The sequence below is a fragment of the Phoenix dactylifera genome, chromosome 11 (assembly GCF_051530095.1).
Source record: "Phoenix dactylifera cultivar Ajwa chromosome 11, Ajwa_hap1_PhDact_Kaust_v1.1, whole genome shotgun sequence".
Classification (NCBI taxonomy): Eukaryota; Viridiplantae; Streptophyta; class Magnoliopsida; order Arecales; family Arecaceae; genus Phoenix; species Phoenix dactylifera.
The window spans coordinates 25,731,799-25,753,649 of NC_143200.1; the positions used below are offsets into that span (position 1 = coordinate 25,731,799).

The 21,851-nt window shown below is 41.7% G+C and overlaps 2 protein-coding genes and 1 pseudogene across 6 annotated transcripts; 1 reads left to right on the forward strand and 2 right to left on the reverse strand.

The window, feature by feature from the left end:
* Positions 1-4,875: 4,875 nt before the first annotated feature.
* On the reverse strand, positions 4,876-7,495 carry LOC103702263 (galactan beta-1,4-galactosyltransferase GALS1-like). The gene is made up of 2 exons (XM_008784598.5): positions 6,030-7,495; positions 4,876-5,560 (listed from the first exon to the last, which is right to left on the reverse strand). The coding sequence occupies exons 1-2, from the start codon at positions 7,196-7,198 to the stop codon at positions 5,215-5,217; spliced, it is 1,515 nt and encodes a 504-aa protein (XP_008782820.3). The 5' UTR covers positions 7,199-7,495; the 3' UTR covers positions 4,876-5,214.
* Positions 7,496-13,823: 6,328 nt separating this feature from the next.
* On the reverse strand, positions 13,824-17,079 carry LOC103702420 (wall-associated receptor kinase 2 pseudogene; annotated as a pseudogene). Its single transcript, XR_015971596.1, has 3 exons — positions 16,242-17,079; positions 15,315-15,482; positions 13,824-15,204 (listed from the first exon to the last, which is right to left on the reverse strand). The product of XR_015971596.1 is annotated as a wall-associated receptor kinase 2 pseudogene (transcript).
* A 240-nt stretch (positions 17,080-17,319) lies between these two features.
* On the forward strand, positions 17,320-21,463 carry LOC103702264 (uncharacterized). 4 transcript variants are annotated; one of them, XM_088707491.1, is made up of 2 exons: positions 17,320-17,476; positions 20,847-21,463. In XM_088707491.1, the coding sequence occupies exon 2, from the start codon at positions 20,883-20,885 to the stop codon at positions 21,321-21,323; it is 441 nt and encodes a 146-aa protein (XP_088563617.1). In that variant the 5' UTR covers positions 17,320-17,476; positions 20,847-20,882; the 3' UTR covers positions 21,324-21,463. The 4 variants fall into 4 exon arrangements, with proteins under 4 accessions (XP_088563617.1, XP_088563619.1, XP_088563618.1 ...); XM_088707493.1 differs by having other exon boundaries at positions 17,330-17,476; positions 20,881-21,463; XM_088707492.1 differs by having other exon boundaries at positions 17,339-17,476; positions 20,795-21,463.
* The last annotated feature ends 388 nt before the right edge of the window (positions 21,464-21,851 follow it).

Genomic DNA, 21,851 nt, shown 5'->3' on the forward strand with positions numbered 1-21,851 from the left:
CCATTGTCATTCCCAAAAAAAAAAAAAAAATTTGATATTTGCGGTTAGAATGATATTCTGAGCTAGTTTTCAAACATCTAATTAATATTGACACATTCAAAGCACCAATTCCTCCGACCAACTTAGCATGACATGCGTGCCCATTCTCTCCGTGCAAAATGCCCTCTCCGTGGCATGGTGCAAGAGGATTATTATGACTTGTAGAAATTGATACAATAGATAGGGATGAATAGATTTTGAGTCACCAAGGCACTACTGGTCAGCTAAAGGAATCTTTTATGTGCACATAATTAATACCTAGAGCACTTTGCGTCTACAATTAATATTGTATTCTTGACACTGATATTAGATTTAAAACATGATTTATGAACTAATTAATTGACTCGGTGGGGATACGGGTCGGATTCATGGTCCAAACTCCAAAGCTCCAGTTTTTGTGACAAGTGTCAAGGAAATCATGAGTAGGCTCGTCAGAAGCGGAAAGCGACACGATATCGAACTTTGTCTCCGGAAAAATGTGTCGGCAGAAGCCTGTTCAAGTTCTAACAGTAGCTCCGAACCAACGTATACCAGAACGAGCGCGCGCGGGGAGTCGTTTGATGACGCTATCTTCCCACACGCTCGCATGAGGACCGCACGGGATCCCGTACGTGTCAAGAGAAGAACAAAATTCGTGCGTGTCAGTGGGTATGAGATTCTTTAGCTAGCACTTTGGGGACAAACACCCATCACTAGCTCCAAGCGTAGGTAGCTGGCACGTGGATGCAATTTAGATGGCAACCCGAAAGGAGACTCATGGAGCATCCTTAAATAACATCTAGTCCATCACGATCATCCAGCTTGTTGCTTGGCGCCGGGTGGGTGACGTGGTGGCACTGGAGAGCTCGGCAATCAGCTGCTCGGATTATACTGAGCCGCAACTTGAGGCAGATGGCTGCTGTCGAAATTCTAGTTCGATGGCCGCGCTTCGATCTAAAACAACAAAGATAGAAGTTCTCTTGTTAGAGTGTGTCCGACGAACAACCCTATAATACCTAAGTGAAGATGACGCTTATAGAATAGAAGGAGCTTCCCAGCAATCTATTAGGGCGTGAGCACTTACTTGGAATAAGAGAGCCTGTCGCTATGGAATTTGGGCACATGGATCAACTAGGATTGGTTTGGCCTTCGCACGTACCAAATATCGGGTGCGAGTGTTTGGCATGCGGATCGCGCCCTGTCTGTTAAGTCAGCGTGATTTCAAAACTCATATGAGATGTCGACTAGGGTGTTGCCAATTGTGAGAAGCTTTTGAAATTCTGGCCATGCGCTTTTGGGCATGCCAAATGGCTAGCTACTGATGGTTGTGCTGGCTTTGTGGCGAGCTTTGGTTGGATGAGCTGTAGCTGGTCTTAACGCACATCACAACTAAACCTTGAATTGGAAAAGGATATGTAATTGTTGCTCTCCACGGAACTCACGCAATTAGAGGCCCGAGTGTTTCTGTAGTAAATTTTGGGAGTGCAAGGACATATAGGGGTTGTTTATTGCCAGGTTTCAAATAATGCATTATCTCGTTATAACGGTCCTTCGCCAAAACTGTTATTAACCATGCTGCTAAGACTGCTGTTCTTTAACACAAAAGATAATTTTTCAAAATTTTAATATTGAAATAAGTTGTTATCATAGCAAAATATCGAGCCATAGTTGATAGTTTGAAACAATAGCGATACTATATATTTTTATATTTATTACATTAAATGATATATTTTTTGAATCATGTAACCAATTTCGAAGATAATATGGAAAATTCAAAATTTGGAAATATATTATTTTATTTAAAAGAAAGTATAAATGGAAATAATCATCATTATTTATATTGTAAGAGTTCTTTAAAAAAATAATAAAAAATTAATTCTGTTATATTTTTCACATTATTTACGTCGCCATAAGTAGGCAGACCAGATGGTTTGATGACATTATATATATATATATATATATATATATATATATATATATATATATATATATATATATATGTATATATAGAACAAAAATGTTTTAGTAATTTAACAATATAACTTAAAAGGACAGTCAACTTGGTATGCTGTGTTGGCATCGTGAACTGTGCCTTGAAACGAAACAAAGTGAATGGTGGAAAGCAGCGGACCGAATTTTTCCGTTAGCGTAGTATTGTTCTTTTACGAAACTAGATAGACGACTAAATTAATATCCTGCCATTGTTACACTTACCACTTATCATTTACCTCTCTTTAAGAGCCAGCATAAAGGCCTCCACATAATTTTTGGATGAGAATTTGAAAACTTTTCATATTATCATGAAAAGAAAGTTGCATATAAAGCAAGACAGCAGCACTTTACCCAAAAACAAGAAAAAAGAAAAGAGAAACCCGATCATAATCATTAAACCATCTAAAAGCTAGGCACCTGCAAATGTTGCACGTTTGTTTGTGTCATTAAAATGCAAATTTATTAGACCAGACAATTGAAAAAAAGAACAGCTAAGACTACGCAAGAGAGGCTGAGGTCTCCTGTTCTTTTTGCTGCGGTCACCATCTCTGCGTCCGACGTTGCACAATTGAACTAAACTAATTCTGTCAATTGATGACGAAACGTATAACTTATACAAATCCTTCCATTTTCGATCCGATCCATCCGTTTGTAGAGCTATTTACTCAATCACAGACATTTCTACAACACCTCTAACAGAGAAGTAAATAGTCAATTTTGAAAGAACTTATAGTTTCTGGCATAACCTCCGGTAGCTGCCCTCAGTCATACGTTGGATTTGATTGTCTCAAACTTGACATCACCACGACTAAGAGAATCTAAGTCCATGAATTAGATTGTCGGCAGATCACTTCTTCAAGAGTTCGCCGGCAGCCTTGGCTGGACTCAGTTGGGATAATGCATAAATCATCATCATGTTTATGTTGGTTATGGTGATGTAGCTGCCATTAGAGATGTCAACAGGCTGATCTACTGATTTAATTTCGTACAACTCTGGGGCCCTAATGACGGGTTGAGATCCAGCCCATCGACATCCATGGCCAGTCCGGCCCATTATGGATATATACAAACCATCATGGCCTTGAGGTGGACCCATCGTTACCAAACAAACAGAAGCATTAAATTTCCATGGAAGTGAGCTGAATAAGGATCTTCTCGGTGTCATACCTGCCCTACACTGTAAAGATGCTCTCAATAATGGTTGCCAGCCTTGAAGGGCATTGCTTGGCGTTCTTTATCACCTAAAATATTTCCTCAGCGTCCATGAAACCCTTTCCTGAGATATGCCCACATTAGTGATCCAATGGCATGTTTAATACAAAACTTCAGCTTCCAGCAAAACAAACTGTGCCATTTCTGCCAACCAATCACCGATTTCCGTATATGATTAGTGATAGGGTACATGATATGTATTCCATATACCACATCATGGTTCTACTATTGATGTGAAAATATATTCCCACAAATTTATATTCCATCAGACAGACAACATAACAGAGACGTACATGCCATGGTCCCCTCTAGTTGAGGCATCAGAATTGCACCAGTTTGACGTGAAATGAATAAATGAACACGATGCGCCTTCATGGTGCTTCCTAGATATCGATTCAGCATCAAAAAACTGAGTTGAACTGCTCGAGTACTCACTCATCTCGATGGAGTTCATTGAGTGGTACGTTGTAGAATCAACTCTTTCTCCTGGCCGGCAGGAGCAGCTTGGAGAGTCTGACAAACAGCAATAACATCCGTGTCATCAGACAAGAATCTTGCCATGCATATGAAGCAATGATGCTCAGTCCTACAGTTGGATTCGAGAATGGCAGAAGGAATCCTATGCATCATTCCAAGATACATGATATATCAAAAAGTAGTACAAGCAGAAGGTAAACAGGGACAGCAGAAAGCTAAGCGCAGAAGCAACAGTAGCCAAGAAATTTCCAATGCACCACGGCGGACACCATCCTAGGCTGGATGCTAATTCCATTTGCAGGATGTGAGTGCTTCTAAGGAGAGCATTTATAAACGTTGAACCCGGAGCCAAACCTTCGACTCTACGAGACTCTACGCTCTTTTTTGCTACCCATTTAGCCAGACACAAGTCGACAGCCTCCAATCAGAGAATCAAATCACACAAACTTGTTATCCAGCGAGCACCATTTTCACTAAAATATCTTTATACATAAACAAGAACCCAATCAATCTGGGGTGAAAGCAATGCGACTCCAAGCATTAGGAAACATGCTTGCCGTCAACAGTATTAGATCAACACTTTTTCGCGCCCATGGTTCGCATGTAAGAAAAAAAAAAGGGTCAGGGCACTAATTGTGCCGGCAAGCATCAAAACTAAGATATCCATGGGGCTTGCAGAGCATGAAGGCTTTGTTTGATGAAAAAGTGGTAGCATAATTTTAGAGCATGATCTTGTTAGAGCGATTTCAGAAATCGCATAATAACTTATATCAGTTAGTATTATTTTGCTTAATTAGCATGATTTTATATCACTCTATATCATTGTTTTGTATAGAGTCTATATACGAGTATATATAACTTCCAAGATGTACTGTATACGATGAAATAGGGAAATAAAATTATTATTATTTTTTCTTCAAATTTTTTAACAGAGAGCTCACATTTTTAACCTCATATCACAAAAAGAATGTTCCGAGGATGCAGCACTGATTATAGCAGGACAAAGCAAGCAGTTGTTGGGGAGCCAATGGACCCCAGTCCACTGTAGAAATACACATCCATCCGTTTCCCAGGCCTACACTGAGGCACCACTACAATTATGACAGGTTGTACAAAGAGTTCCTACCACACAAAGATGATTGAATCCTCCATGTTCATACACAGACCCAAGCAACAGCAAGGAACAATCCATTTTTTTTTATTTTTATTTTAATAATACAACAGGCTATGGTGAGGATATAATTGCTTTACATGCAAATAAAGGGGTTCTATGCCTTCCCCCTTTCCATTCCTCATATTTTGCTCCTTCTCCTTGATATGTCCATAAGCTTCCCCTGCTGCACCTTCTCCTTGATATGTCCATAAGCTTCCCCTGCAAGAGCACCAGGGGAAGCAGGCAAGCAAACACCACAAAGAAAAATAATATTGACCTCACCTGCAGGCTGGGCTTTGCATATGACATGGGAGGAATGAAGAATATAGACTCCAAGGAATGGTCGTCGAGGTTGCGAATGGCTATACTCGGACTGGTCCAATTGTTTCCTCCTCGAATTGCCTGATGGTGTCGGCTTGACGGGTCATATTGTCATCATAAACGTACGGGATTTTCTCAAACCATGTCACGTTGCCTTTGTCTGGCATTTGCACAAACACCTGGCAGGGCTCACCCAATACATTGATGGAGTTATGGTAATGGTAGTACCGGATCATGGACTCGGTGTTGTGAGTGGTTTTCCCGACGACATTCTCCGACATGTGGACGCCGGTGGCAAATGCATTTCTTGCCTGAATCGCGTATTTCCGATCTCGCCGTACTCCGGTGATCGAATTCCTGAAGACCAGCTTCTCAAACCCCCATTCCCTGAATATTTCACGAGAGAAGAATGAATCAAGAATCCCACAAATCCTAATACAAATAATTCTACCTTCACATTTCCTGATTCGATGCCCAGTTACTAATTCCTCTTGCGCCATGTGCAGGCATTTTGATGAGGTTGTAAATCCTCGAGACATAACTCATAGTCCCAATCTAAATCACATCATTCCGCAGAAATTCTAATGGAACAAGGCACAAACACGCAACAACCATAGGAGAAGATCCAAATCCACAAAATCCCAATCTATATGGAATCCCCTATGGAGCAATTTTTCTTGTAATTTCCTCAAAAATAAAATCATCTTAGATCAGAAAATGGAGAAATAATAACAGCGAAACCTTTTCTTTCTATCTGCATCTTAAATTAAAACACTCTATTTCCTAATGCAGGGGAGGAGGAGCCCAATCACAGTAACCGAGAAAAACAAGCTAAAGGGGAAGGAAGGGAGCTCACCTGGAGTAATTCCTCTTGGGGTCCAGCACACACAACATGTTCGACATCGGATTCTGCTCGATGGTGAACTGGGTGTAGCCGGAGAGCTTCCCCAGCACGGACTCCAGCGTGCTTCCGTCCGGCAAATACAGGTACTCGTCGACATCGAAGAAGAAGGTCCAGTTCGCGGCGTAGCGATAGCGATGCAGGCAGTCGTTCACCACCATGAACTGATTGTAGTAATACCCGTCGTACTCCTCCTGCGCTCGGATGTCCTGCAGCGTGGCCCGCCCGATCCGCACCCAGGGCTCGAGCGCGGCGCGCACCGCCGGGCTGACCCCGCCGGCGTCATGGAAGACGAAATGCGAGCTGGGGCCGAAGAAGTGGGCGTGGTACGCCATCCACTCCCGGATGCGGCTGGCGCTCAGATTGCCGTACAAGGAGGAACCGCAGTAGAGATACTCGTACTGGAACGGCGGCCGGAAACGAGCCTCGTCGTAGGTGCCGGGGGATTCTTCCAGAACGACGAACTTCTCGTATTTTCTCTGGGAGAGGGAGTAGTACGCGTGGAGCAAGAGCCTGCCGCCGGAGTTGTCGGCGTTGGGGTTGGAGGGGAAGGTGCAGTTGACGACGACGACGGTGTAGACGCGGCCGTAGCCCCAGTCGGGGAGCATCCTGTAGGCCTTGACGCGGGAAGGGGAGCGGCCGGGGGCGTTGGGGACCCACTCGCACTTGTACCAGGGCTTGCCGAAGACGTGGGTCGGCTTGGAGGCGAGGCCGACGACGGCGAAGGTGGCGGGGCCGCCCCGGTAGGCGCCCATCTGGACGAATAGCGCGGCGGCGCTGCCGTAGGGGCGGAAGACGCGCTTGTTGGGGTCGGAAGGAGCAGCGCCGATGCCTGTCGGTGCAGGAGAGGAGACCGAGGAGGAAAACTTCTGCATTGCAAGGGGTTTTACATCGGTGGCGGCGGCGGCGGTGGCGGCGGCGGCGACGGGGGGGGTACGGGTGGAGTTGAGGGGAGGGCAGTTGGCGGCGGGGAGGAGGGGTTGGAAGGGTTGGAGCTGCCATAACGCCATCAAGAGGGTGAGGACAACGAGGGTTGCCACGAAGGGCTTGAGATCAAGGCAAGGTAGGGGGATGGGAGGGGATGGTGTTCCTCCTCCTCCTCCTCCTTCTCCATCTTTCCTCATGGTGGGGTTTATTTCCCCCTTCTTCTCCTGAGAGATGAATGGAGTAGTTGTTTCTTCTCTCTTTCCTCTGTCACAGTACTCTGTTCTTTTCCCCTGGCTCTCCTTTTTCTTCTTCTCTCTTCCTTCTTTGTTTCCAGCGGAAGGAGGAAAGGAGAGAGAGAGAGAGGTATGGAAAGAGGGAGTGATGATGAATGATGGTTGCCGGAAAAGTAGGGCGAGTGATGGATTCCGTTGCTTTTAGTGGGACTCAATGCACCTGAATAATAATAATTTAAAATAATTTTTTGAGACAGAAATATAGTAATAATAGCAATGATTGGTACAAGCAAACTTAATGATCGTGACGCCGTCATGCAAAATCCAGTGATTAGCCATTGGGTATGGGGTGAATGACCACGTGCCTCCGAATGGAGCTTTCTGACAACCCAATGTTGAGTTTCAGCGACCGGTAAAAATCCAGCTTGACTTGCCTCTCCTATTTTTCTGGTATTAATTTATTTTAACAATATATATGATATTAAAACGTCAAGTTTTTATGGTTGTTAATGTGGTTGTAATATTTGTTATCAACTGTATCCATGATAACGATGCATTCGTTTCCACCAACTCTATAATCTACCATCCACATAGGTGTTTCTCGTGTCGGCTTTGAGCTTGGATGGATCCAGTTCAGCATATAATGTTAAATAAATCAGTTTTCGTTTTAGATAAGATTAGAAGCATTTTTAATGGTTTAACGTTTAGATTATGCATGTTATGCATAAATGTTGATGAAATATTGTATTGATACAAAATAATATTATTAAAAATTAATGATATGACTCATGCTTTAACATTTGGAGTCAGATGCTCCGCATTAGGTCAGAAGTCGGATGATGCGAATGGCAACAAGAGAATCCATAAAAAGTGGTCTAGAGATCCGATTGTTTTGCCAATTTTTTTTTTTATCAAGATATTTTTTTTCAGAAGTCGATGAATAATTTTTAAAAAATAATTTTATATATTTGATCGATCATAAAAAAATAGCATATTGCAAAATAGCTTTGATTGAGTATCTATTTTTCTGAAAATATTATCTAAAGTATTTGTTATATCTTCAAAAATAATTTATCTTATTCTATTTATAAATTTACGAATATTTATCTTAACTTTCAGTTGCTGAAAACATAATTATTTTATGTTCTATATAATTTTTTTCAATAAAATATAAAAATTTTATTTTTATAAAAAACTATTTTTTTTATTTTTTAAAAATTTTAACTATATTTTATGCGTCCGGTCCAAATTGATCTTTAAAAGAAAATCACCAAGAAAGCGATCGAATTCGAGGTCACGGTCAAGCGAAAAGTGGTTCGAATATTTTAAGCTTTTTTACTGCCGAGTACGTGACGGTGTCGGCAGTGGTCCGAAGGATCTCCTCTGGCGGAAGCTGGGAGCCTTAAATTTCTCTTTATCAGCTCCAACCTCATTCAAATTAAATTCTGGCCAACCAAAACTAAAACCAAAACCAAAACCAAAACCAAAACCTATTCGGGGTCCAGCAATATAACAAGTGCTTGGGTTAACAACATATTATAACCTACACAACCATATATAGTATTGTGGATATTCTTATAATTATCATTGCAATTATAAGAATCGATATAATGCAATGGAATTTCATCAATCTTTCTTCCTAAAACAAATCCAGCAACCTCAAGCATGATGAATAGAGCTAACAACTTTGATTTTCTCATCAAAGTTTTGATCCCTATAACAAATTAAGTTAGGTACCGGTTTTCCAGACCTAGCCTAGGACGCAATTTAGATTGATTCTTACTTTACCTATGAGAGTTGAGTCATCTTGTGGGCATCAAGGTGGCATCCATATTATTTCCCCTGAAAAAAAGAGGAAAAGAGAAATAAATCTAAGTTCTAACTCTAAATGTGGATGGTTTGTTTTATGTGCTTTCCATGATAAGGCTCAAATTGGGACCTTCAATGGCATGGGGTCATGGGTGGTACACTCATCTTCCTTACGAGAATATTGTCCATTATTCTAACTAATGGATACTTAACAACGTGTCATTGGCAACCAAAGTAGACGGGACCAACTACTCCCGGCCGAGATAATGCTGTTTTTAAGGATTGAACTGGGCTCAAGCTATAATTACATCCCTTCCAAGATTGAGGAATGTGTGTTTGGTATGGCTCATTCACTGCATTTGAGGTGGACCAAGCTTAGCCTTAAATTTCTGACCCTAGAGTTAGCATCATCCTGCAAGGGTTAGGTGACGTCTCGCCGTCGTGGACCCTAATGGCCCCTGAACGGCCACACTTTGTGGATGATTTGGTAGAACAAAGTTTGCGAGCCTAATTAAACTGCTACCAACCATCTTACCACTGCAAAAGGATTCTTTAAGAAATATCGTACAGCAAATGTAGAACGGCAAACGTGACACAAATTACCGTGCTTTTCTTACAATTGACTATTCTAATTTGCATGATCTCAGAAGCTTTGTGTACTATTAAGTTTGTTGATGTTCTTTTCAACTCATGGCATAGTTTTAGAGTAGGGGATGGTGGCTAATGGAGAGTGGTAATGAAACACTAGGTTGGGGCATGGTGCCTATTTTTTACTCCTTTTAATTGTTTCTTGTGATCCTATTTTATCATGTCCATGTAACAAGATGGACAATAAGTCAATAGCCCAACTGTTAATTAGAGTAGAAAATGATGCATATAATTATTTCCTTTATAGTATAATAAGATAAAAGAGAAAAAATGGCTATCTGTAATTGTTAGCTCAGATGGTTGGCACTTTACTCTCTAATGAAAGGTTTCAATTTCAAACCTGAGTAGAGCTGTAGCGATGAATACTATAATTGTACCCCTCCGATGAAAATAATATGCAAGTCATGAGTTAGAAATATGGAATGGTATTGTTTTTCGAGTATCATATACTGGTAATTCATATGTATTTTTCCTATTTATTTGTTTTTTAGAAAAAGAACTAGTAAGCAAACAAGAATTGGAAGTGGAAAACAAGATCACAATCCGAGAAGCAGGATATAAAGGAATCCAATTATCAAGTGGAACCGGTGAATGCAACTAGTGTTGATACCTCTCTTCGAATCCCCAAGCATATATAAACCAACATCAAGCTGCAGCTAACATGTTGGATTTTATGCGATCTTGCAAAAACCCATGTTTTATAAATCTTGCATTGTAGGGTTTGATCATAAGATATACCTAATTAAACCGGACCTATTGGGAAAAATAGTCTTTATTAAGGCTCATAGGCCTAGCTGGCTCATGTAGGAATCTAAGCCTAGCATACAATTGGATATCCACTTGAAGTCCTGTGATGAGCGTGAACGAGCTCTGAGCTGCAGAAGCTGGCGAGAGTGGTTGGCTGTGGCTGTGCTCGGATAAAGAAGGTGGCCTGATGCTGACCGTCTGATCTGAAAACAAAAAGAGAGAATCCACCCGTAAGAGTTTGTCCAACGGGGGACCTTCGACAAGTAAGTTAGACAGAAATTTGAAAAAACAATGGAGATTTAAGCGAAAGTGTTGAGAGAAAAGCGTACTTGAACGTCGCATAAGTGTTGTTCATATAGTGCAAAGAGCCAGCATTTATTATTGAGTAAGACGGATGTATGCCATTACTGCTCGGTAACCACACGCCCGTTATACACTTAATTGTGCATGATCGCGGCCCGAGTTCTAATTATCATCTGCTGGAGGGGATTTAAGTAGTTTTACAGCGCCTTCAATAAAAGCTACCCGGGCGAACTCTCTTTGATCCATTGGATGATGTCACAATAGATGAGAGAGAGAGAGACTTTAGTCTTTGTTCTTTGAAGGATTTGGCATCAATGGGTATGCTCTAATCTTTATTTTATTGTTCTATACGTTAGCATGATTGATCCTGGCAGTACAACTATTATTATTATTATTATTATTATTTTTACGATGGCGGGTTCATCATATAATATCGTATACGAATACATTAAGTCGAAAAATATTAGCTCACGAAGTGCTTGAGACAGCTCTTGTTATTCTGACCACAAAATATATCCTGAGTGATTAGCTGTACAACTAATCTCTCAACACATACCTGCAATCACTTTCTCGCTCCTTCTGGCTTATATAGGGGAGACGACAGCTCTTTTTTTTTGGGTACAAAGACGACAACTCTTTAAAAAGTTATTCAGGACACATGCATCCAAAGACGTAGGGAACCGATGTCGCCATAAAGTCACTGCGTTTCTTGGACCATCACACTGCCAGTTCTTTTGAGCTTCATATATAAAAAATATCATAGTGGACGTACCACCGATATTTCACTTTAACTCCCTCTAAATGCTGTCCACGTTATTGTGGATATAGTCTTACAGAGGGAGGCATTTATCCATATTAGGCCATAAAGGTGGTAGAAAGGTGGTCACATTCTTGCCGTTCTAGCTGTCCGTCCTTCGTTGTGGACAAGGAAATATCTCCATCTCTCTTGGATGAAAGCTTTAGTAGTTGGGATACGTGATCAAAGAGAAAACCCAGCTCAACAACTCTGCCGTGCGGACTGCGAGTAATCTGAAGTACTTGATCAACTTGGGAGTATAGTATTGGACCACTGAATTGACCAATAATGTGGCACCATATGTCAAGGCTTTCAAATGCTGAATGATCAGTCAATTTGGTGGGTGGCAAATATGCTGCGAACCAGATCTTAGTTCATCTTGGATCGATGAGGTGGAAGATGGGAAATTCTTGAATATATTGCAATAGCTTGATGTGGTGAGTGGGGACTGGGTAGCCTAAATTTGAAACTTGTCTCGTTAAACAACTCATTTAAGATTGCTACTTGGAGATGGTTGAAAGTTGGATAAGCCAAGCTTTTTTCCTTCTCCAAATAGAGATGGCAATACTTAACCATTTAACCAATTTACCTTCATTCAATCTGTTGTAGGTCAGATTAATTTACCTATTTAACAAAATGATTAGATTCGGATTTGAATTTTTGATATGTTTGATAAATAGATTATATTCGGATCACCAGATTTTTGATCTATAATGTATCTCATCCGATATGTACTGAATCCAACCTAACCCAATCATTTTAGTTGGTAGTAAGGACGGGCTCACATTATGGACCACATTATTCGGCGAGGTAGAAAAAAAAAAAGTTGGTGGCCTGTATCTATACAGTCACTAATATGCACACATGTTGGGACAACCTATAATATCCCTAATTTTTATTTGAAACCTTATCCTTTGCTCTTATCATAAATTTTTTAATGCTATGCCGAGCTCATCTCGCATACTTGTGGTTCCACCTTGGTACTTGGCATTTATAATAATACGATATTGTGATTGTGAGTGGTCTCTATCACTGATTCATTATCACGTAGAATACCTAGCTACCCTTCTTGACCTAAAGAAGATGTGTTGATTCCAAGTTGGAGCCTGCTTGTGGAAACGCAAATGGACGAGCTTCGGGGAAAAAGGCTGACCAACATTCGAAACAAGTCCGGCCTAGCAACGGGACCGGCCCATGGACCGGACTGTCAATGGGCCCCTGCCACATTGCAGATGGCACACATACAAAGGCAAAGAAGACTTGAAGTTGGCAATCACCTACGGTATAGGGACCTTCGTAGAGACTAGGGATGGAATCTATGATAATCCAAATATGATATCTATAAGATGGACATTAAAACATATATTTCAAGGAATATGATAGAGTTGACTCGACATTGCCGCGACCGGTTGCTTCTAATTTAGTTTATTTTGAAATATATGATCCCCAACTTAAGAACTAACAATCTTGATTTCCTGTAACAAGAGTCTTAACAAGCTTACAAAATCCATGAGCAAGATTATTCTTATGTTTATGGGATAAAAAGTGACATTGTTCTTGTTCTTATGAGGCAAAAGTAATATTAGTTGCTGCGAGAAAGAATAAATCCAAAAGGACATGTGGTGTTGGTAAACTAATGGAAGGGCTGCGGGGAGAAATCAAGAAAGCAACTCGTGGAATCAATTCCACAGATACATGAAGATTTTGCTCATGCATGCATGGATGTTTTGTGGTATAAGAGATGGGATAGTACTGATCATTTTAGTTTTAAGTTCTTTAGAATATATTCAGAACTGCCTCCTAAAATTAGGACAAGTATACTAAAGAGAATTTACCCTGCAGCACCTTGCATTTAGTTGCCAAAGAAACCTGGTAAATGCTTGCTTGTGTACAAAATTTCAGATTTGGTGCACGAGCATCGTTTGGGAAGAACTAAAGCTTCATCTCCTTGAAAGGCAGAAGATTGTTTGCCTAAATATGATCCGATGTCTCTTTGGAAATCTGGTCGCGTATGGAGAGTTAAGAAAGATCATTAGAATGAGATCATTGCCGAGTGTTTGATTCCTCTCATTTACTCTCCATAATTCATGACTTGAACTTTAATACCAGGAATCATCCACCTTTCTCAATATTATCTTCAAGCAAACTAGTGTCTACCACATGCATTTAGTCACTCATGATAGAGAAGGAGAAGAGGAAGACGAATTAGGTTGCAAAGTTAGTAACAACATTAAAGAAGAAGAAGAAGAATTAGGCTGCAAGCCAGTAACAGTATAAATTACCAAGATTAACAATTAATGTCCTAAAATAACTTCAATGGGCTACTAGGTTCCTCAAATGAAGGGATGCAAACTTGATCCAACAATATCTGAAATAATTTAAATGAGCTACTAGGATGCAGGAGAAAATCTCTCTCCTTCGAAGGGGCGCGACATTTTGTGAATTGAGGAATGCAAACTGAGATCCAGTAGCCTACCATGCTAGATCAACAGTGATGAACGAACGGGTTTGTTTTTTTGAGGAAGATGGACAAGTATGTTGGAAGACCGTCTTGTGGGCCGAACTACGTCGAGGTATCTCTTGTTTGGTGGATCCTCACTCTCTTCCCCAGTTTCATCTCCACCACGACTTCCAATTCCAGCAATGGTAAGAAGCTCTTGGGCTACTTCCTTCATGGTTGGCCTCTTATCCCCCCTGAGGAGCAGGCACTTCCTAGCCAACTCCGATACAGCACTCAGCTGCTCTACACTGGCTTCTCTCATCACATCCCCGTCTATGAAATCCTTCAGATCCTTACACTTCAGCGACGACAAGAAGTACATCGCCAGATTGATATCCTCCCTCGATCTCTGGAAAGATACGGGCTTCTGCCCCGTCAAAAGCTCGACAAGAACAACTCCGAAGCTATACACATCGCTTTTTGCCGTCAGCTGGTTCGTCTGCAAGTATTCAGGATCCAAGTATCCAAAAGTCCCTTGCACTAATGTTGGCACCTGCGTCTGATTCAGTGGGAGCAGTCTCGAGATCCCGAAATCGGATACCTTGGCAGTATAGTTGTCATCCAGCAGTATGTTCGAGGACTTGACGTCTCGGTGGAATACAACCATGGAGGCAGCTGAATGTAGATAGGCAAGTGCTTCCGCTGTCTCGGTTGCAATCCTCAAACGGGCCCTCCATGGGATGGGGCCGTCGAGACCGCGGTCGTGGATGTGCTTATAAAGGGTGCCATTAGAAATGAACTCATAGACCAGCATTGGGACCTTGGTCTCCAAGCAGCAACCGAGGAGCCTCACGACGTTGCGATGGTTGATCTGGGTAAGGATGACGACCTCGTTGACGAATTGATCGATCCGGCTCTGATCCATTACTTTGGACTTCTTGATGGCCACCGTCGTGCCATCCTCGAGGACTCCTTTGTAGACGGTGCCGTATGCTCCGGTGCCTAGAATTCTAGCATCGTCGTAGTCGAAGGTGGCTCGTTTGAGCTCCTCCGCAGAGAAAACTCTAGTGCAATCGGTGCCCTCCCGTGTCGAAAGTTGCTGCTTTAATAGCAGGCCACCGTTCTGATGAAAATATTTTTCCTTCAGCTTGATGAGTGCTCGCTTTTTAAATGCGAAGTAGAACCATAGCCCACACAAGAGCAGCGCTACAATGCCCACACAAGCACCTATAGTAGGTTGAGAAGGAGAATATGTAGTGAGATACTTTGTGACTGATAAATTGAAGGAAGGAATGGTAATTAGAATAATGGTGATATAGCTGCTGTACTTCTGGTACCTAAAACAGCTTCGACGATTTGGAAGACCTTTCTACAACCAGATCCATGCTTGGTTCCATCTCCAGCACTACCAAATGGGCATTTGCAAGCATATCCAGGGATTTTGTTATAGCAACGAGCACCACTGACACAAGGGCTGCTTTCTGGATCCTTGCACTCATCGACATCTGGCATGAAAAGAATGAATACTTATCTAATCATCAACATCATTTTATCGAATAAAACCAACACATGATTGGAAAAACAACAACAACATTAAAAAAAAAAAATACTGTTTCCTAGGTGTTAACTCACTTTCTTTTTATTGAATATTTTGATTAGGGTTCAATTCCATGAAAGTCTCACAACTTGCAATCCCAGAAGGCTTGGTTATATACTAAATGGAGCCTGAGGGAAGTGTTATGGAAATGAATGCAACACATATGAGAAAATTAAGTCTATACTATTTTATTATTTATTTAATTATTGTTTGAAGTTAGGAGGGGCTACTCCCCACACATTACATTGTACCTATCCTCCCACATCTTGTTTGGTGGGTAGGCTTTCAAGCAGGACCAACATTACTCAGAATTTAACCTTTACCTCTCTGCCTAAGTAGTAATTAGAGGTGATGGCTTTATAATGAGGGGAGAATATGCTTAGATTGTTAGAGAAAATGAGAGTGGGGAAATGAATCTCACGTATCTCAATGCATGTTGTGCGGTTGGTGTTACATCAAATGATTTTTGGACTGCTCTGCTTGTTAAATTACATTAAAAAAGGTTTTGATTGGAATTTCTGTCTAATAATCATGAAGTAGTATTGCAGCGCTAGATATTGACCAAATCCTGTTAAATATTACAAATCCACGGATCGAATTAAGCGTCAATCTAACGCCAAAATCTATCGGCAAAATCTACTCGCAAAAACACTGAAACTTTACTAACTAATGAATTCAGATAGTCTTGTACCTTGGCAACCACCAGAGCCGTCAGGATACGGATTCCCAGCGTACCCCTCGGAGCAGTTGCAAAGATACCCGCTCCCTCTAACCGCCGGGAAACGGTAAGCATTCTCCCCACACCCGCCGTCTCCGTCGTCTCCCACCGCCCACTCCAACCTCATGGCGATGGTCGCCCGTCCGGGAAACTCCCTCAGATCCTCCTCCCTGAACTCATACCCTCCCCTTTCCACCACAAACGAATAGCTACAATTGTCGAACGCGGAGACATTGACGTAGCCGAACATATTGGCAGCACCCATGCTGAGATACCTCCTACCCCTTGGCACCTTCGCCTCGCAGCAGCCGACGCCCGAACACGCCCCGCCGGGGCTCAACACGCTCTCTCGGGTCGAACAGAGCGATACGCACCCGCTCGTGAACGTGCCGCCGTCGGCCACCACCGCCACGGTGTCGCACCCGATGGCCACGAAGCGGTTGGAGACGCCGGAGATGGTGAAGGGCCCGTCGAAGGGGAGGGAGATGGTGGCGATGGCGCGGCGGCCGTCGCTGCAGTCGGTGGCGACGAAAGGAGCGGAGTCCACGCGGAGTTCGCCGTTGCAGATGGAGAGGATTCGGAGTTGGGTGCTGGCGAGGTATGGGAGCGGGGGGCGAGAGTGGTGGTCGCAGGAGACTTGGAAGCCGGGGAGGGAGCAGTTGGGGCCGATGCCGAAGGGGAATGGGATATCGACGCCGCCGCACTGTCGGGGGCAGTCATGGGTGGGGTGGGAGGAGGCCGGCAGGAGGAGAAGGAAGAGAAGGTTGGCCAATGGGTGGGATCCCATGGCATAAGCTTGGCTGAGATTATATTTAGTTATATGATACAAGAATAAGCATAATGGACGCTTGGAGGAATTTTGGAGGAGAGCCGGTGGTAATTGTAAACCGACATCACCCACGTTCTCCAGGCGTCGCTTCCAACTGGCCGGGCTTGGGCCAGGGTTGTACTTGGTTTAGGAATACTAATACACGGACAACTTGGGGTTCCCATTCCGTTTAGATTTGGGCCTGGCCCGAATTGCTTCAGCCCGGTGGTTTTAAGTGAAGAAAAAAAGAAAAACAGAGAACGGCTCGAGCTTTGGGAGGAAGATTGGTCTCAAGGGTTTCGAAGTCTGGGAAGAGGTTTTCCTCGGCTCCATTGGCCAAGTCCCTTCGACCTCCTCCTTGTGCCCCTGTTTCTTGGTATGTTTCTCCAACCCCATGCATCTATTTTTTTCTTTTTTCTTCTTCTTTTTTTTGATTCTCAATTGGCGATGATGTCGAGTTTCTATTCTTTTTACATGTTCTCGATTTTAGGTTATACGCGAGTTCTTTCGATTGGTCCTTTTGCGTGATTTGGGATTTTTCTCTTCGTGGAAGAATCTGTCTCCCCGAATTCTGGTTTCGTATTTGTTCTCATATCAGGGATTGATTAAGATTTTCTATTTGTAAAATTCCTGTCCTTCGATTTCTGGTTTAGAGCCGGATGAGGCGTTTTCCTGGTTGTGAGAAGACCGATTTAATTCCGAGAGTGATTTATTTTCAGGTTGGCTGTGTATGAGCTGCAGATGCGTCTGAAATTTTGATTGCAGGATGCGGTCCAAGTTATGTTCCACCCCCGGCTGTAAAATTGATCTCGTTAGATGTTGTTAGGGCTTCAAGTTTGATTCTAGGGCACAAAAAAGGTATCTGAGTTTGTGGGATCTAGATCTCTAATTTTGAGTTGTACTGTTGAAGATTGAAGCAGGTTGTCGGTTGGGTTGGCGAAAGTATAGAGTTGGCCTTGCGGGGATATAAGCTGGTCGAGATGGCTTATCTCATATTGCGTTTGGCAGGTTCTGAAATTTGCTGTGAACAGCGTGAGAGAGTAGAAAGAATAGTTTCTTTTTTGGGTTTGCAGGTTTCGATGTTTGGAGCATTATCATGCATGTGAAGGGAGATGGAGGAGGCATAGATATCTAGGTCCTCTATGAGCTTGTTGGCAGGGACAAATGGGTCGAAGTGGCGGTCGGAAAGAAAGCTGGACTTGCAAATGAGGATGGGAGAGGGGTTGAGTTGAAGAGTTTGTGAGGGGATTAGGGGTAAGACAGAAGGTTTCTTGTTTATGATTTCTCATAGATCAACCAAGCAAGCTGAAGGAATGTTACTTTCAGAAACTCTTATAGATTTTTTTCAAATGAAGTGCATCCAAAAAAATATTCTGTTTTATGCTATAGTACTCTATCTCATATTACAGAGCATTGGTATTGGAAGACAGGAAGTGTAGATGTTAAGAAACAGGAGAGAAAGACATCGAATCTGGAAAGGTGGATAGAGGTTATAAATGATGAAGGGGAAAACACACATTGTTGGATGTTTCTTAAGTATATGTGTGGGTCTGTTGGGCCTTTGGTAGAAAACTAGCCTTATTCAAGTTGACTATGTGGCATCCTTAATTATTCTCGTTTCAAGACCTTATTAGTAATGTTTTACCATGTAGATGAACATTTCAGAGATCTCCCTTGGGGGGAGTGATAAGGACTGTTTGATTCCATTTATTTATATAGCAGGATTACTTTTTTCAAGATAAGTCAAGGGCCATCAAGACCAAACTAAAAGACTTTTAGTATTGCACATTGCAGTACGGTACAGGTACTGCCGAGCCTTTGGTAAGTAGGAATTACCCTGTTTATAGCAACAAGTAAATGCTACGGATATAATTTGCTTGAAAGTGATCGCAAGTTCAAAAGCTTTAACAGGTATAGGGATTTTAAGTTTGAGGAATGTTTTTGAAAAACTAAATGACTAGATGATTAGGACTAGGTTTAATGTGCACAATGGTGTCAGTTCAATTTTAGCCGGACCTTTGCTTGTGGTGAAGAACCTATCTTAGCTTCTTTGTCCTAAACCAGCTACACTGAGATTGTAAGTTTGCTTTATGATGTCAAGGAATGCATACCGAAAAAATGTGGTCCAGGCTTCCAAATATGAATATATGATAAAACTTGCTGACACTGGAGACAAAAAGATTGTCTATGCTTCTTATTTCACCTCGAAAGGATTTCACTGGAGGGTACAACGCGAGATGAGATTTTGGTCCTCAAATTGCTGAAGGTAAGATCTTAGCGAATCTTACTATGGCTTTTAATATCTATTCCTAATCCTGGACTGGTCACAAATGGGTCCTTCCAATGTCATTTTACTTTGCTAGCTGATGGACAAGTAGAATCCCTTTCAGTTGTCATCTTTAGTAACAAATTTTCCATCCCGTTTGCTCATGTTGTTTGTGCTTTCTACTGGAAGTGGCAAATCAGATAATGTTGCAAGATGCCTGTTTGACCTGCTGCCGTCTGTTATCCTTCCATGAATCATTTGGCTGGTTCTTGCCTTCCCTCCTTCTTTTTTGGGGGCAAATGACTTTATCTACATTACTTTTGACAATTCTTTTGTGAGAGTTTTGGGGGAACTGCTTAAATTCTCAAGAAAAAGCCTCAATTAAGGTGGTTTGCTTTAAGTCAGGAGGTTCATCAATCTATGGTGTGTAACTGCGAGATATTGATGGAGTAAAGTTTAGTGGCACAGAAAAACGAGGTCATGAGGAGCTCGAGACTCCACCAAGATTGAAACTTGTTGGTCTGCATCAAAGCTTCGTGCTGCTGATCTTGATTTAAATTGTAGCTTCATTTATAATCCCTGATCAATTGAATTAGATGATATAATAATATGTTTTTAAGATGTTTTCCTGTTTGCACAATGTTGGCGTTTTGTTGCCTGCATCTTTTCTGCATACTCCTTATGAGTTGTGATGCCAAAAAAACAGAAAGTGTCTTAGCTTGGAGCTTCAGAATTGCCAAGTACTTTTCATTTTTGATATATGGAGAGATATGATAGTAGAGCTAAAGTTCTAATCTAAATGTTTTTTTCCTTAACAATGGGAGACAGTAGAATGCCCTCACCAGCCCATGCAAATCATCAGAAGTTATGGTAAAACTCTTTTGGCCAGGTTCTCAGTCTTTTTGAGGCGGTGACTTGCCCTTTTGGGGACTCAAGGGTCAAGCACAGTCCACCCCCTTAGTGGACTGATGCGTCTTTGGAACCAGCCAGACCTTTCCTAGTTAGTATATTTCGACATCTGTGAAACACTTCATCTTATTTGTGTCTTTTGGATTTTATATTACTTGGGCTGTTTGAAATTGGCTGGAGATAAGCTAGATTCTATAATGGCATTATCAATAAAGGATGCTTTGAATTGGTTTAAGGTTTGAGCACTGACCATTTTTCTTTCGAACTGGCATAGGATTAGCTATTTTATAAATGCTTCAAAAGAATTGTGGGTGCAATTTAGATCACCATGGAGCATTTAATCAGTAGATAATGCAACGTAGATTCTGAACATGGACTTTTAGTTTTTTTTCTTTAAAATTTGCATATGTAATTCTAAGCCATGAAAATTCCTAAAACTTGTCAGCTAGCTAATCCAGCAAACACAGCATCAATTCAAACTTCTAGGAAATTATTTGGTCTATCTTCTGTATGTCTTAGGTCATGTATTTATGGCTTCTTTCTCATTGCTAAGAATCCTTTGCTTTTGAAGTGAACGTCTGCAGTGCGACCTTTCCTCTTGTCAGGAATGCAAGATCCACAAATTATGCCACTAAAGGAAGCCTCCAATCAGAAGCCACGAAAAAAGAAGTCATTGAACCAAATGGCTCCTGCAGTTCAGATGAAGGCAGAAATTGGAGGAGCGAAAGATGCTTCCCATCCTTCTGGTAAGATGCAAAAGAAATCCAAGAGAAGCATGAAGAATGATGTGTCCCCGCCTTTCCAACAGACGGATACATCAACTCCAGATTCTTTGCTAGATGCCTCAGGGTCTAAAGATGAGTATCGAACATTGAGGCGCAAGTATTTATTGCTGGAAGAAGAAAGCTTCTCATTGGGGAGAGAATTGAGTGAGGTTGAAGCAGAAGTTAAGACCCTAGAAGATGAAAAGTCTGCTCTTTTGGATGAGCTTGTTGTCCTAGAAGGTCTTATTGATCCTTCAGAAATTCAGGCCCCAGGAGGATTGTGATGCTATAATTGTCCCATAGCCAGCTTTGGTTCTTAGGACTATGGTTTACATGCTGTAAAATTATGTGTAGTACCTGGTTATATTTTGATAAGACAAAAGGATGCATCAGTAAATTATGTTTGATAGCACTTATTGCGTTATATGCTTCAGTTGCTTGCAGTCTATAAATTAGATATTGGATGTAAAGGGTTTATAGTAGCAATTCCTAGATACATGGCTGCTTTTGTATGCTAAACATTGGATTATATCTGACAAGGCTATTTAGTGATTAGTAACACCAGGCTTAAGAGATTTCAGTTCATAATGATAGCCAATCAGTAGAGCTGCCTAAATTGGCAGCTCAAACGGGTACACAGGAAAATGGTATCGCACATCAAGTTTGACAGGCACCATCAACCTATTTATCTTGGAGAATTGATGTTTTGTTTTGACTCCCATCCTTTTCCCTAAATAAATACTGGTATAATATAGAAGTTCCTGTTGCCGCTTGGAAGTCCCTTACTTTTTAATATAGTTTGTTTCCTGAGC